The sequence below is a fragment of the Takifugu flavidus genome, chromosome 13 (assembly GCF_003711565.1).
Source record: "Takifugu flavidus isolate HTHZ2018 chromosome 13, ASM371156v2, whole genome shotgun sequence".
NCBI classification, from domain to species: Eukaryota; Metazoa; Chordata; class Actinopteri; order Tetraodontiformes; family Tetraodontidae; genus Takifugu; species Takifugu flavidus.
The window spans coordinates 336,446-350,011 of NC_079532.1; the positions used below are offsets into that span (position 1 = coordinate 336,446).

Genomic DNA, 13,566 nt, shown 5'->3' on the forward strand with positions numbered 1-13,566 from the left:
AAATAAAATTACAACATAAACATTAGACAGTTATTGTTATTGAGTGGGTTTGGATGAATTATACAGTCTGATGGCGGACGGCAGGAATGACTTCCTATACCGTTCCTTAGAGCAGCGAGGCTGCAGGAGTCTGTTGCTGAAGCTGCTTCTCAGTCTGTCCACTGTGTTATGGAGGGGGTGGGAAGGATTGTCCATGATTGTCCGTAGTTTCAACACCATCCTGTCCCTCACCACCTCGTCTAAGTTTGCAAGTCTACAGCCAACAACAGACCCTGCCTTTTTAATGAGTTTGTTAAGTCTGTTGGCATCCTTTGCTTTAATGCCTGCACCCCAGCACACTGCAGCAAAGAAGATGGTGCTAGCCATGACAGACTGGTAGAACATGTGGAGCATCCTGCTGCAAACACTGAAGGTCCTGAGTCTCCTGAGGAAATAGAGTCTGCTCATGGCCTTCTTGTAGACAGCATCGGTGTTTGTGGACCACTCCAGTTTATTGTCCAGCTGAACACCCAGGAACCTGTAAGATGAGACTATTTCCACATCCTTTCCACTAATGCAGACTGGAGAGGGAGGGGACTTGTTTTTTCTGAAATCCACCACCATCTCCTTCGTCTTGGTCACGTTGAACTGCAGAAGGTTCTCCCTGCTCCACCTGACAAAACTCTCCACAAGGTCCCTGTATTCATCCTCCTGTCCATTCTCCACACACCCGACTATGACTGTGTCATCCGAGTACTTCTGGAGATGACATGTCTCAGAGTGGTACTGGAAGTCAGCTGTGTAGGTGGTGAACAGAAAGAGGGAGAGCACAGTTCCTTGAGGAGCTCCGGTGTTGCTCATCAGGGGGTTGGACACACAGCTCCGCAGTCTCACAAACTGTGGCCGACCTGTCAGGTAGTCCTCGATCCAAGAAACATGTTCTCCAAGAAACATGTTGCATGTTCTCCAACTTAGCCCTCAGCAGTCTTGGCTGGATGGTGTTGAAGGCAGAAGAGAAGTCGAAGAACATGACCCGCACTGTGGTGTTTAGTCTGTCCAAGGAGGAGTAAGCCCTCTGTAGCAGGTATATCACTGCGTCATCAACCCCCACCTTGGGCTGATAGGCAAACTGCAGAGGGTCGAGAAAGGGGCTCACTAGAGGTCTGAGGTGTGACAGCACCAGCCGCTCCACGACCTTCATAATGTGGGAGGTCAGTGCTATTGGCCTGTAGTCACTCGGTGCCACAGGATGGGTCTTCTTCGGCACTGGGACCAGGCAGGATGTCTTCCAAAGCACTGGGATCCTCTGAAGATGAAGGCTCTGGTTGAACAGGTGCTGCAGTATTCCACACAGCTGCCTGGAACAGCTCTTCAGCACTTGTGGGCTGATGCCGTCCGGTCCGGCAGCCTTTCTCTGGTTGAGCCTCTCCAGCTCTCTCCTCACCTGGCCAGACGTGAAGGATAGTCCTGTCGGGGGGGATGGGTGACATGTTGGAATCCATGTCGGGTGTCAGCAGGGGGGAAGGGGAAGAAGTTGGCAGAGGTGTTAGGGGCTCTGGGAGGTGTGAAGGGGACCCATTGTTATCCAGAGGAATATTGGGACAGCTGTGGGAGGGGGAGCTAGAATCAAACCTGTTGAAAAACTGGTTCAACTCATTAGCTTGGTCCACGTTCCCATCAGCTGAGCGTATTCCTTTCTTCTGGAAGCCAGTGATTGTTCTCATCCCACTCCAAACATCCCTGGTCTGGTTCCTCTCCAGTCTCTCCTCCAGCTTCTTCCTATAGGCGTCCTTGCTCTCCTTCAGACTGCGTTTCAGTTCCTTCTGCACACTCCTGAGCTCAGCCGGGTCCCCAGCAGTGAAGGCCCTCTTCTTCTTGTTCAAAAGGGCCTTCAGGTCACTTGTCACCCATGGTTTGTTGTTTGGGTAACAGCGTACCTTCTTGGTGGGGACGGAGTTCTCAGTGCAGAACTTGATGTAGTCGGAAACACAGTCTGTCAGTCCATCCAGGTCCTCACCATGTGGTTCACAGAGAGCAGACCAGTTGGTGGTCTCCAGGGCATCCCGCAGACAGTCCATGGCACCATCAGACCATTTCATAACAGTCCTTTTTTTAAAAAAAAATTTTATGAATATGTGAGAAACTGTTTTATTTCTACAGAAGAGTCTTTAATGAACAATACAACATAATTGCAACATAATCTTTCGGCTATATAAAATGCTCCCTTTACCATAGATGAGATAAGACGCTGTTAGATAAGACTTGTCAAATTGCACCAGGAAAAAAGAGCATGAAAGAAGCCATAATTAGACACAGAAAGAAACCTAGGAAAGAAACAAGTAAACCAGTTTTTAGCCAATGGCTTCAACGTCATATATTAGTAAATTGTTTGAAAAAAATGATAAATGAGAGGTTAATGTATTTATTAGCAAGTTAAAACATGATTGCCCCAAAGAAAAGCTCATGTAAATAAAGGGATTGAGGGTGAAGTTTTCTTTGGTGTGGTAGAAATGTATGACATGTTGTGGACGGAGGGGCTGCTGATAAAATTGCATGGAATAGGGGTAACTGGGAAGATATTTATTTGGGTTATGGATTTTGCAAATGAAAAAACTGAGGGTAGGAGCAGAGTTAACAGTGCACTGTTAAATATGGGACACTGCAGGGGGAGAGGACTTACAGCAGAATTGCCATAAGTATTTCAGTACCAGCTCCAAGGAGCTTTAAAACAGGAGCATCAGAACTCTCCAAGGTCTAGTGATACATGCAATAAGAGTACCATATAGGAAATGTCCAGAGAAAGGGCTTGTTTTCTTTTTTAATGGACCCCAGTACACCTGAGGATTTTAGAGAAGAGAGGCCAGACAAATTAGCAAAGGAAGCAGTCCAGAGGAGCGCTATCAAAAATGAAATGAAATTTTCAGAGTCAGAGGGTAGGAGTGTTGTGTAGGAAAAGCAAAAAAACATTGGCAGCAAAGCAGAAGTCAATCAGAGGCATTTATTTTCAGTAGAAAGGAAGGTTGCATTAGCGAGGAGGAGGGGGAACCAACAGAAAAGAGCAATTCACAATAACCAGGTTAAGAATTTGGTGCAGTACCTTAAACAGGACATTACACATTATGGGGGAACATTTAACTGGATAATGTCAATATTGCCAGGAATTGGAAACAACAAAAGACAAAGAAAGAAAATTGATGATGGATGAACTGGAAATGGTGGATGGGGATGAGAAGAACATTTAGAGTTATGTAGAGTGTTCAGGTGATAGGAGAAAAGTTTTTAAATATCTGATCTCCACTGGATTAAAAAGGAGAAATAAGCGAGGAAGATGACCCGAAGGTGGCAGTAAATCAACTTCACAGATGCCAACTGCCATTAAAACCCAGAGAAGAATAAGCTTCTGACATACATAAATACATACATACAACTGAGTTTTCATCTGTTCCGTTGTCCTCTGACATGTGAATAACTGATATTTCAACACAAAATTTGTGAGATAATAAAGATGAATTGAATCACACATTATCTGAATTTTTGTCCAGATAATATAATGATTATTAATATATTGTTACTGCTTGAAATCTGTCTCTTCAATGAATTACAACAAAACATATAAGTCAGAGTTTGAGATTTTTTTATTTTTCATTTGGTGTGTCTGCTTCGACAAGTTCCATTTAAAGTGAAAGGAGCCAGAGAACACGAGAACATCAGCTTCCTCAGCTTCTGTAGGTGCTGTAGGAGAAACGACTGAGCAGCAGAGGTAGGTGGAACCTCTCTTCACCCTCACTGATGAGAATTACAACCTGTAAATGGAACTTGTCATAATTTAGAAGAAATATGACATGTTCCATTTCTACAACAGCTTCTTTTAGAAGTACAATGTGCTGAAAACAAGTTTGTTGCTTCAAAAGATAATTTAAAAATGCTTTTGTTTCCTTCAATAAAAATACTATCAAAATGATACTTTCAGAAAAAACTTCAAAAATGTGCTGCTTAAAAAATAATTCTGAATGCACAAAACCTGAATTAAAGTGTTCCATGGAGGATGTGGAAGAATTAGTATTCAAAGTAAAATTCTATAGAGTATCATTAAAATGATTTCATCTGCAAATACCAACCTGATTTGCTGACGCAGATCAAAACTTCACAGTGATCAAGAAAAACGCAGGATAGAAGGAAATGTGACCCAGGCTCTCCCAGTATGGGCCTGTCTCAAAGCGCAGTTTGTACAAGCCGGGGAGGAAATCAGGGTGAGGGATGAGCCCTGGACAGCGGCCATCTTCATCTGTTCTAAAAAAAAGCAACAGTCCACAAGTTACAGTCCACAAGATGTGTAAATGATTGATGAGCGACAACCATGTTTAATGATTGATCACAGTTACAGGTTTAAAAAAGGAAGTCTGTGGGGTTTATTTATGTGGAGCCACAGGTGTTTTGATGGTGGTTACACCAACACTAATCATGTTCCAGATCATCAGTTTGGAGTCCAGTCGGTGCAGACTGAGCGCCATTCTGGCTGCTGGGATGCCATCTCCAGTGTTCAGCACATGAATCGTCAGAGGGCTCAAGTGTGCTGCTGCCATGATCTTGCTGGACAGCTGTGGACAGCTGTGGACAAAAGGACCATCACAGCTGAAGCAGATGTGCTTAATCATGAAATGACGGAATTCTGTTTCCTATCAATGGAAATTAAATATTAAAAGTATAAACATTAGTGACATCTGGGGTACAGAAATGCTTCACCACCAGTTTTATTTAGCTTTAGCCGATGCTGTCACGCTCTTATTATCAGACAGATGTTCACATCACATCAGCTGCTTATGGTTAAGAACATTTTTGATACTTCACAACCTTCTGGAACCAGATGAGTGGTCCCTCACCCATTAACATTTGTGAAGTTCCATCATGTGACTCCTGCAAAAGCTGCTAACCTTTTTTTTTTTTAATGAATTTGTCTGTTGGTGGTGAGAACTGGAAGAGAATTAGTTCTAGCTGGAACCTTTCATACTTACCTCCCACACTAGGCCCCTAGTGCCCCTGCTTCTATGCTCTTTATCCCTTCACAGTGTTTGGCATTTGCCTGTGTCACCATCTTCTGGGACAGATGTTATTCTTTGTTGTGTCTAGTTTGCATGGTGGCCATCTGTTCCCTAAACACTAGAATTCAGTCCCTACACCATCACAAAAGATATTTGTGCTTCTCTGCATTAGCCACACCCACTTCAAATTTTGACACAAAAATCACAAAATACTCTTTAGATGCCACACAAGACAAAGGTTCTGTTTGGATGAACAGTTAACGGAACCTTTAATAATCAAAGCAAACACAGGAAACATGGAGGTGATCTGCAGTTTAACCTAGACTAGAGTCTGGATTTTTGGGGGACTGTGTCCATTTAGACTTGATTGTTAGCTGAAAATAAAATGAAAAATGTCAACTGTGGTTGGTTTAATCATTTGGTGACAAGAAAATATTGGGCCCGATTCACCAATATGTTCTTACGAATCTTCTTAGATTCTTTCTTAAGTTGTCCTTAAGAAGTTTTTTAAGAAAATCCTACGTCGGATTCATCAACGCGTTCGTAAGCCCCAGAATTGTTCGCAGCTGTGTTCTTAGATTGATGAATGCCATCTGTTCGTAAATTGAAAGCGCGTGCCAGGTGAGTCTAATTAACATACGATTAGCATAAGTCACCGCCCACTAATGCCCATAAAAGGAACTGCAGCAGGACCCTGTAGACGGAGCAAAAAGCAGCAAAATGCCCAAAGCTTGCCTCTCCACGCCTGATTTCTGACGCCGTGTTGAACAATCAAGAAAGGATGGCTAACACGCTTGATAAAATTGCCTCAACCCTGATGACTATAGCCAACACGCTTAAAGAAATCAACGAGAATGTAAAAAAAGAAGAATGTAAAAAAAAATAAACGTGTAAAAGCTGTGCTCGGATTGTGACAATAATGCATTTTATTCACAAACGGGCAATTAATCGCGCTCGAACGTGAACCGCGTGCCTGCAGTCTGGCCCCATCATTGCGTCAGGACGCACATCCTCACGGGGTTGTGGCTCTGTGTCCAAACACATCCAGCGCCCCTTTAACATGCCGATGGTGCGTTCAATGGTGGAGCGACTGCGCGCATGCATCTGATTGAATAAAACTCCTGTGGAGTCTGAGGGTTGGTCAGTGGTGTCAACAACCAGGGCATATCCTCGATCCCCTAATAAAATAAATCAAGATAAAATCAAATAAAAAGACAGTTTTGGCATGGTTTCCAATTTGGTTGATTAATGTTAAGTCATTGGCACATTTACGTAATTTTAAAATTCTCCGTAAATCACCGGAAATAAACAAATAAATAAATAAATATGACAGAATTATCATTGTAATATTGAATTTTATTGAACTGCACAAGAGAAGAAAACACAACCATGCCAACATGTCGGCACTGAAATGTGCGCAAGAGTACTCCTGAGTGTTCGTAGGATTTGTTCTTACCTACGAATAAATCCAGGATAAGAAGAAATTGGTGAATGCCACAATCTTCGTCAACTGTTCGTAAGTGGGACTTAAGAACAAATTTGTTCGTAAGAACGCTTCGTGAATCTGGCCCACTGCTTTTAGGGTTAGGATTCAAACTATCATAAGCTGTGTATGATCAGATAGAGTTTAGTGAAGAAGAAGTGGAGTCAGTCCAGCTGGAACATAAATATTGCTGTGTTAATTCATGCTAACATTTGAAAATGCCGTCATAGGTCCAATTTTATGCCATATTTGAAGAGCAAACAACACATAGACTGACAAAGGTGAAATCAAATATCATACATTGATCCTGTCAGACTGTGAGGAAAACCAACAACAGGGACCAGGACTCTTAGACTGGTCTTATTGGTGTGTGAGCTTTAGTTGAAGTAGTCTTACCTCTCTGAGTGATTTCACCGTCACCAAAACAACGACAGTAAAATTACGTCATCGTCCTGAGTGAAAAGTTAGCGTTTAATCATTGTGTTATTCAGTGCATTGAACAGGTTTTTCTATATCATCACTGAGTTTTCTATCCTTTGGGTTGTTCTTTTCTCAGTTTCCTCACTAACACTTGTTGTACTTAATGTACTTGAATGTTCTATGCCTATTCTCTCATCTAATTGTCCTTCCCCATCTCGCCTCCCTCCTTCTCCTCCCTCTCTACCCAGCCAGCCATCAGCAGGAGGGTCCCCCTATATGAGCCTGGTCCGGCTCAAGTTTTATTTCTGTAAAAGGGGAGTTTTTCCTTGCCACTGTTGCTTGTTGGGAGTCAGACCCTGGGATTCTGTAAAGCGCCTTGAGACAATTTTGATTGTAACAGATGCTATATGAATAAAGATTGATTAATTGATAACACTTACACATAGCCCACAATAAAGGGTCAGCCAAAACAGGGTAATAATAGTACAATTGTACTGCTAATTATTACTAATCACACTCGCATTAAGCATTTTTGTTGGTGTGGCAACTAGATATTTTCACTGCTAAATACAAAATTATGGTAAGAGGTTTGTCAAAATATTGACAAGTGCAGCAGGAAATAATATTTCAGGCCGATTTAACTGATGAATCAGTTTTAAAACTTTGAGATTGTTTTACATATAAACAGTCCACATCCTGTATTAATTTCTGAGCAGTTTTTCATCATTTTGTTGATAAGGTTTAATCAATAATAGAATATGTCCACACACGTGTGTGTTTTTCCTCCCTGGTGGGGACTGCTCGTCAGTTAAGTGTTGTGCGGACCTCCCTCCTTATGGGGACCAATCACATAAATTTCCATAAATAAAAGTTGGAATTCTGATGTGTAATAAGCTGTTATTAAACACATTTAAATGATCTGGGTGCCTTCATTTACAATTAGTTATAATTAAATGTGATTTTCTTTCCTAAATACAAGAAAATTAAGCATTCTAGTGTACCGAGGTGTGTAGGACTTATGTCTTTGTAACATCTGTTCACTGACAAATTAGACAGGACTATAAGAAGAGAAGAACATCACTGGCAACAAAAGAAATGAAATAACGGAAACATTAGCTTCAACACACACACACATCAACTTTAAACGGTTCCTAAGGGATGCAGATAGAGCTTGAAGAGGACAGGTGCAAGTCCCAAACCTCATGGACTCAATGAGGCAAATTCACAAACACTAATTGATGTACGTGTGGGTGCAAATATAACGAATTTATCTTTCTTCTTCTTGAATAAATTAATGCAACAAAAAAATTATATGCACCCAATGTTCCCTCTAAACTGCGCGCTTGCACATACTCAGCGCACAAGAAAATCTATGCAGCGCACAAAATAAAATTCAGCAGAAACGTATCAATTAATATCTAATTTTAGAACTGATATGATCTAGTTAATTAGACCAGTAATATCGTTTTCTGTACCATTTCGCAACGTAACTCAATGAGCGACAGGTGTCCAGCCAATAATCCGATACAGTTCACTTACGCTACGCAGCCAATCAGCATTGACAGTATTTGCGTATGTGCCCTGCCTTTACTCGCCATGCACGTTAGCTAGCTAACAGTGCAACGGAGTTAAGAGACGCAAATGCTAATCCCTTATCATGGCGAAACGAACGGGCAGAGACACATCCACTCATCAAGCCAAAGTAAAAAAGAAATGCGGTTCTTTTAAGATGGAATGGCTGTCGGAGTATGTGCAAATAGAACAAGCGGTGAAACTGAGTGACTCTTCCTATGGTTAAAGCAGGACTCTCACATATAACATAGTACACATCCCATGAACAACAAGATTTTTGTCTTTTTCATTTTATGTGCTGCTGTAATTTGATTCTTTTAATAAGCCACGTAACTTGCTATGATCCAAGGTTTTGAACAAGCGTGTGTGTGGCCACAGCGTACCCATCTGATGTTGCTCAAAATGGTCCTCAGTGTGCTTAGGGAGCTTGTGTGTCTACTCAGACACATGAAAAATTGTATATTGTATGCACCACGTGTCCTTTTTAGTGACATGTCATCTACTGTCCATTGTGGGTCTGTTCTTGATGTTTGGAAAAGGAAGGCAAAGCAGAATAATGCAGTAGCTAAACGTGGGTAGCCTTCTAAAAAAAAAACTGCCTTTGGACAGTTGGTTGTGCTGCTCCTTCACGTTGAAGTTTCTACTCATATGTCTCTTAACTGAACTTCTCTTTTTCCATTTGCGTACTTCAGTCTATAACGAGTCTACAGGCAAGGGTCCAGAGAGGACACAGGTGAGCAAACATGAAGGTTAAGATGAGGATGGAGCGCCCCCTGTGGTTCAGCCACCACATCACAACAACACGCTTTTATCTTGGGTATCTGCTGTGATTTTAGGAATGATGTGAAGCATTCGCACAGAATGGCCACGTGTTACCCATTTTATCAGATGGGTTGTTCATTATCGACCAGGTTGTCATGATTACCTAGTAATTGTCCATTCAGTCAACAAGTGAAAAGTTAGAAATAACTTAAACTTTATATATATATTTAGTAGTGGGTTAGTATATAAATCCCATAGTCTGGGTTTCAATTGTGATTTCAGTTAATGACAATCATGACAATAGCAGCCAAAGATCATTTCACTCATTTAAAAAACTAATTGTCTGATATAGTGATGCGTTTTATATAACCTGTTGTAGCTCTTAATGTTAGTAATAATAAATTCCCTTCAGTAGACACATTAGTAGTCCCTTCCAGACACATACAGAAGCGCCCCCTCTTGGCCACCAGCAGATACAACACATGATGTTCATGTGGTAACTGTATCATGTTTACTTTTTAGCCAATCAAGAGTGAACAAGTTATAAATGCAATAACAAAGGCTCTGATACCTTTGTGACCTTTTCCTTTACAAATATGATCTTTTATTGATCATCAACCGGATGAGAAAAATGTATATTTCTCAAGGGAAAACATTTTGACTTTATTTTCAATGACTCCAAATGAGCTGCAATGTGTGTTCTTGAGACTGCTACAATTGGCCAGTTCTTTCTGTAACCCAATAACGAGGAGGAGGAGGGGGGGGGGGGGGGTCAGCAGAAGAAGTGGCAGGAAGGGGAGGAACATGGGGAGGGGGAATTTGACAGGGGTCCTCTTAAACAAACCAGAGCAGAGTAGCTGGGTCAGTGTAGGAACCACGACGCACGAGTGCAAGTCAACAAGAAAGCGTCTTCTACAGGATGAAGCCTGCTTTTGTCATCACGGTGACACTGTCTTCATCTCACCTGCTCCTCATCTGCTCAGGTAAGGACAGCGAGACACTTTCAGTCAGACAGAGACTGTGAAAAGGGAGGAAGACTTTTCTGTATGGTTGAGTCTATCCATCCATCCTACATCAGTCCGTCCGTCCATCGGTGGGTCCATCAATCATACCACCATCCATCCATCATTAATCCATCCATCATCCATTTGCCTATCATCCATCTATCCACCCAACCATCCAGCTGCCCATAATCCATCCATCCATTAATTAATCTGCCCACAATCCATCCATCCACCCACCCATCAACACATCATCTATCTGACTATCATCCATCCTTCCATCATCCATTTGCCTATCATCCATCTATCCACCCAACCATCCAGCTGACCATCATCCATCAGTCATCAAATCCATTATCTGCCCACAATCCATCCATTTATGGATCTATTCATCTGCCTGTCAACCACCCATCACCCATTCATTATCCATCTGTCCATCTATCCATTCATCCATGTAGGACTTTCAGATTATGGTTGTGATGTTAAGTTTCTGAATTTCAGACTTGACCCTTGACCCTGATGCTGTGGCTCTGGAACCCTTGACATTAAAATAACTTGTTTGGGATGTGATGAAGAGGGTTAGGGTTAGATATTTGGTTGTTCTTCATCCCATCACTGTTTCAGTCACAAGATCAGCATCATCCATCATCTTTCAGTTAATTATTTTTTTCATTTCTTGTTTGTATGGCAAGTTAACATCCAATACTTAGCCTGATTTAACTAGCACTTCCACTCATTGTGCGCTGTATATATGCAATAATATTTGATTTCTGCATGTTTTCACCTGCAGGAGTGTCCATCCAGCCACCACCTGCTGAGCTCACTGCAGCAACTGGGGAAGATGTTGGCGGACCATGAAGTGTCTTACCGACAGAGCCTGCATTCGCTGAAGAAAAAGATTAGCAATCTGCACAACAGCACAACAGCCCTCATTAAATCCAGGGGTGAGAAATTAACTTTTGGCTTTATGCGGAAAATCATTTTTAAAGAGTTTTTTTACTTTTAGAAAAGTCATTGCTAAATATTAGTTTGTTATTCTGACACGAAACTCAAACAGTGGCATGAAGTAATGATTCACCGCCACCTCTAGTGGCAACATGTGTTTTTACACAAAATAAAAAAAATAAAGAAAAGGTGATTTTTTGAGAACTTTATACAAAAAACTCACAAATGAACTAAAAGAGAGTGTCAGAGGGTGAGTGATGTCATCTTTTCACAGTTTCCTGTCCCAAACGTCCTGTCCCTGCTTATGGACGCAGGCTTGGAAGGGTGTTTGCCGTTGGACACGAGGTCTACTTCGTATGCACGTCTGGCTACAAGCTGATTGGTCCACGGAGCCGCATGTGTCTGCAGACTCGGAGATGGAGCGGCCAGCAGCCCGAGTGCCACCGTACATGTCCTGCCAGGATTCTGAAACCGGTTTGGGTTCTGACTTCTAACACAATTTTTCCTCATTCAGGCCGCAACAACACCAGAGCTTCCACAACCCCATCCTCCCTCGCTCTTCCATCCTCTTCTTCGCCTCCTCCATCCTCTCCCTCCATTTGACCGTCTCGCTGCTCTCACCTCTGGGGCTCCACCCGCTGCATCTGCCCAGTGGGATTCACCATTTCGGGGCACAACAACATCTGCACAGGTGGTAAATATCAAAAGGCTGAGTGAGTCAAAAGCGGTCACTATAGTAACGTCTGTGTGCTTCAGACATCGATGAGTGCCGAGTGTTTCTGCTGGGACAGCCTGGGCGGCTCTGCATTCATCATTGTGTCAACAGCCCCGGAAGCTTCAGCTGCTTCTGTCCGGCAGGATACGACAGAGATGGCAGCAGCTGCACAGGTCAGAAGTCAGAGGTCAGCTTCTTGTGTAAAGGAGAAGAGTCTGTGATGCTAGTTTATTTTCCTTCAGATGTCAACGAGTGTGAGACACAGATCCACAATTGTTCCACTCAGCACATGTGTGTCAACACATTTGGAGGCTTCCAGTGTGTGACAGTGTCGTGTCCCAGCAGAAAAAATGCCACCTACATAAAGACTTCACCTGTGTAAGTGCCCCAGAGCCATGCTCATCTTTACACCTACACCAATTAGATGGTCATGTCAGTTTATAACAGACTAACTGATGTTACCATTAGCATTAGCAACAGCTCTGATGGAACCGCCCAGCTATCCCAGAATGTACCATGTTGGTGTTACCAGGCGCTGTGAGAAGAACCCGTGCATGCAGGGGGACAAAGGCTGCCTCCAGACACCAAACTCCATCTCTTTTCACTTCCTGTCTGTAGTCTCCAACATGTCAGCACCTCGAGTACTCTTTCGAGTGTCTGCGGCACGTGTTCTGGGGGACACTCTGCGTTTTGGCCTGGCTGGTGGTAGTGGACACGGCCATTTCAGTGTGCAGCGCTCTGGGAGGCAAACCGGAACCCTCCTCCTGGTGACACCCATCAGGGGTCCCACCACCCTGTAGGCAGAAGTGGAGATGAGTGAGCTGGAAAACCACTATGTGCTGGGGCGCTACATCACCAAGGTCATGCTCTTCGTCTCTGCCTTTGACTTTTAGCTCTTTGGTCAAAGTTTCCTGTTTCTGGCCAAACCTGAGCTCAGACTAGCGCAAATTGTCTTTGTTCTGAAAAAATAATTCATGAAAAATTTCTGGAGCAGATATAAAGTGTTTTTGTTCAGATGTTATCATAAGTCTCAGTGTATGTCTTCGATCAGTCACACTCATCGTTGTTCCTCTGTTTGCAAGAACGTTCATATACACTGTTAAAGGGGAGTTTTTCCTTGCCACTGTTGCTTGTGGGGGGTTAGGCCCTGGGATTCTGTAAAGCGCCTCGAAACAATTTTGATTCTAACAGACGCTATATAAATAAAGATTGATTGATTGATTGACAGACACAAGATGCTACCAAGCTCCCAACTCAAACCATCCCATCTAACCCAGCCCAGACCTAAACCATGTCTTAACCATCAAACAGTCGTTTGAAGATGTGAGGACCAGCCAAAATGTCCTCACTTTGCTGGCAGAATGTGTATTTAGGTAATCAATATATAACAAGAAGACACACACAATTTTTTTAAACTTTTTCCCTCGGGTGTAATAAACATATTTAACTTGTGACCCAATGGGTGTTTCACCTTTGTTCTGCTTGAAGGTCAAAATGTTTTGGTCCGTCAGGAGTGAAGAATTTCACAGAACTGCGGGATCGTCTAAAACTGTCCTCAGAGCAGACACAACACACACACACCTCCCTGCTGTTTAGCGTCTCTCATGAGCAGATTTAATATTTTGAGGTTGTCAAACTATTTTAAGAGTT

General features: G+C 42.6%; 1 protein-coding gene and 1 pseudogene across 1 annotated transcript; one reads left to right on the forward strand and one right to left on the reverse strand.

Moving 5' to 3' along the window:
• Positions 1-2,957: 2,957 nt before the first annotated feature.
• urahb (urate (5-hydroxyiso-) hydrolase b) lies at positions 2,958-9,003 on the reverse strand. The gene is made up of 4 exons (XM_057051985.1): positions 8,877-9,003; positions 4,421-4,587; positions 4,146-4,264; positions 2,958-3,794 (listed from the first exon to the last, which is right to left on the reverse strand). Exons 2-4 carry the CDS (start codon positions 4,560-4,562, stop codon positions 3,696-3,698), a joined length of 360 nt encoding a protein of 119 aa, XP_056907965.1. The 5' UTR covers positions 4,563-4,587; positions 8,877-9,003; the 3' UTR covers positions 2,958-3,695.
• Positions 9,004-9,379: 376 nt separating this feature from the next.
• On the forward strand, positions 9,380-12,937 carry LOC130536229 (fibulin-7-like; annotated as a pseudogene).
• Positions 12,938-13,566: the final 629 nt, after the last annotated feature.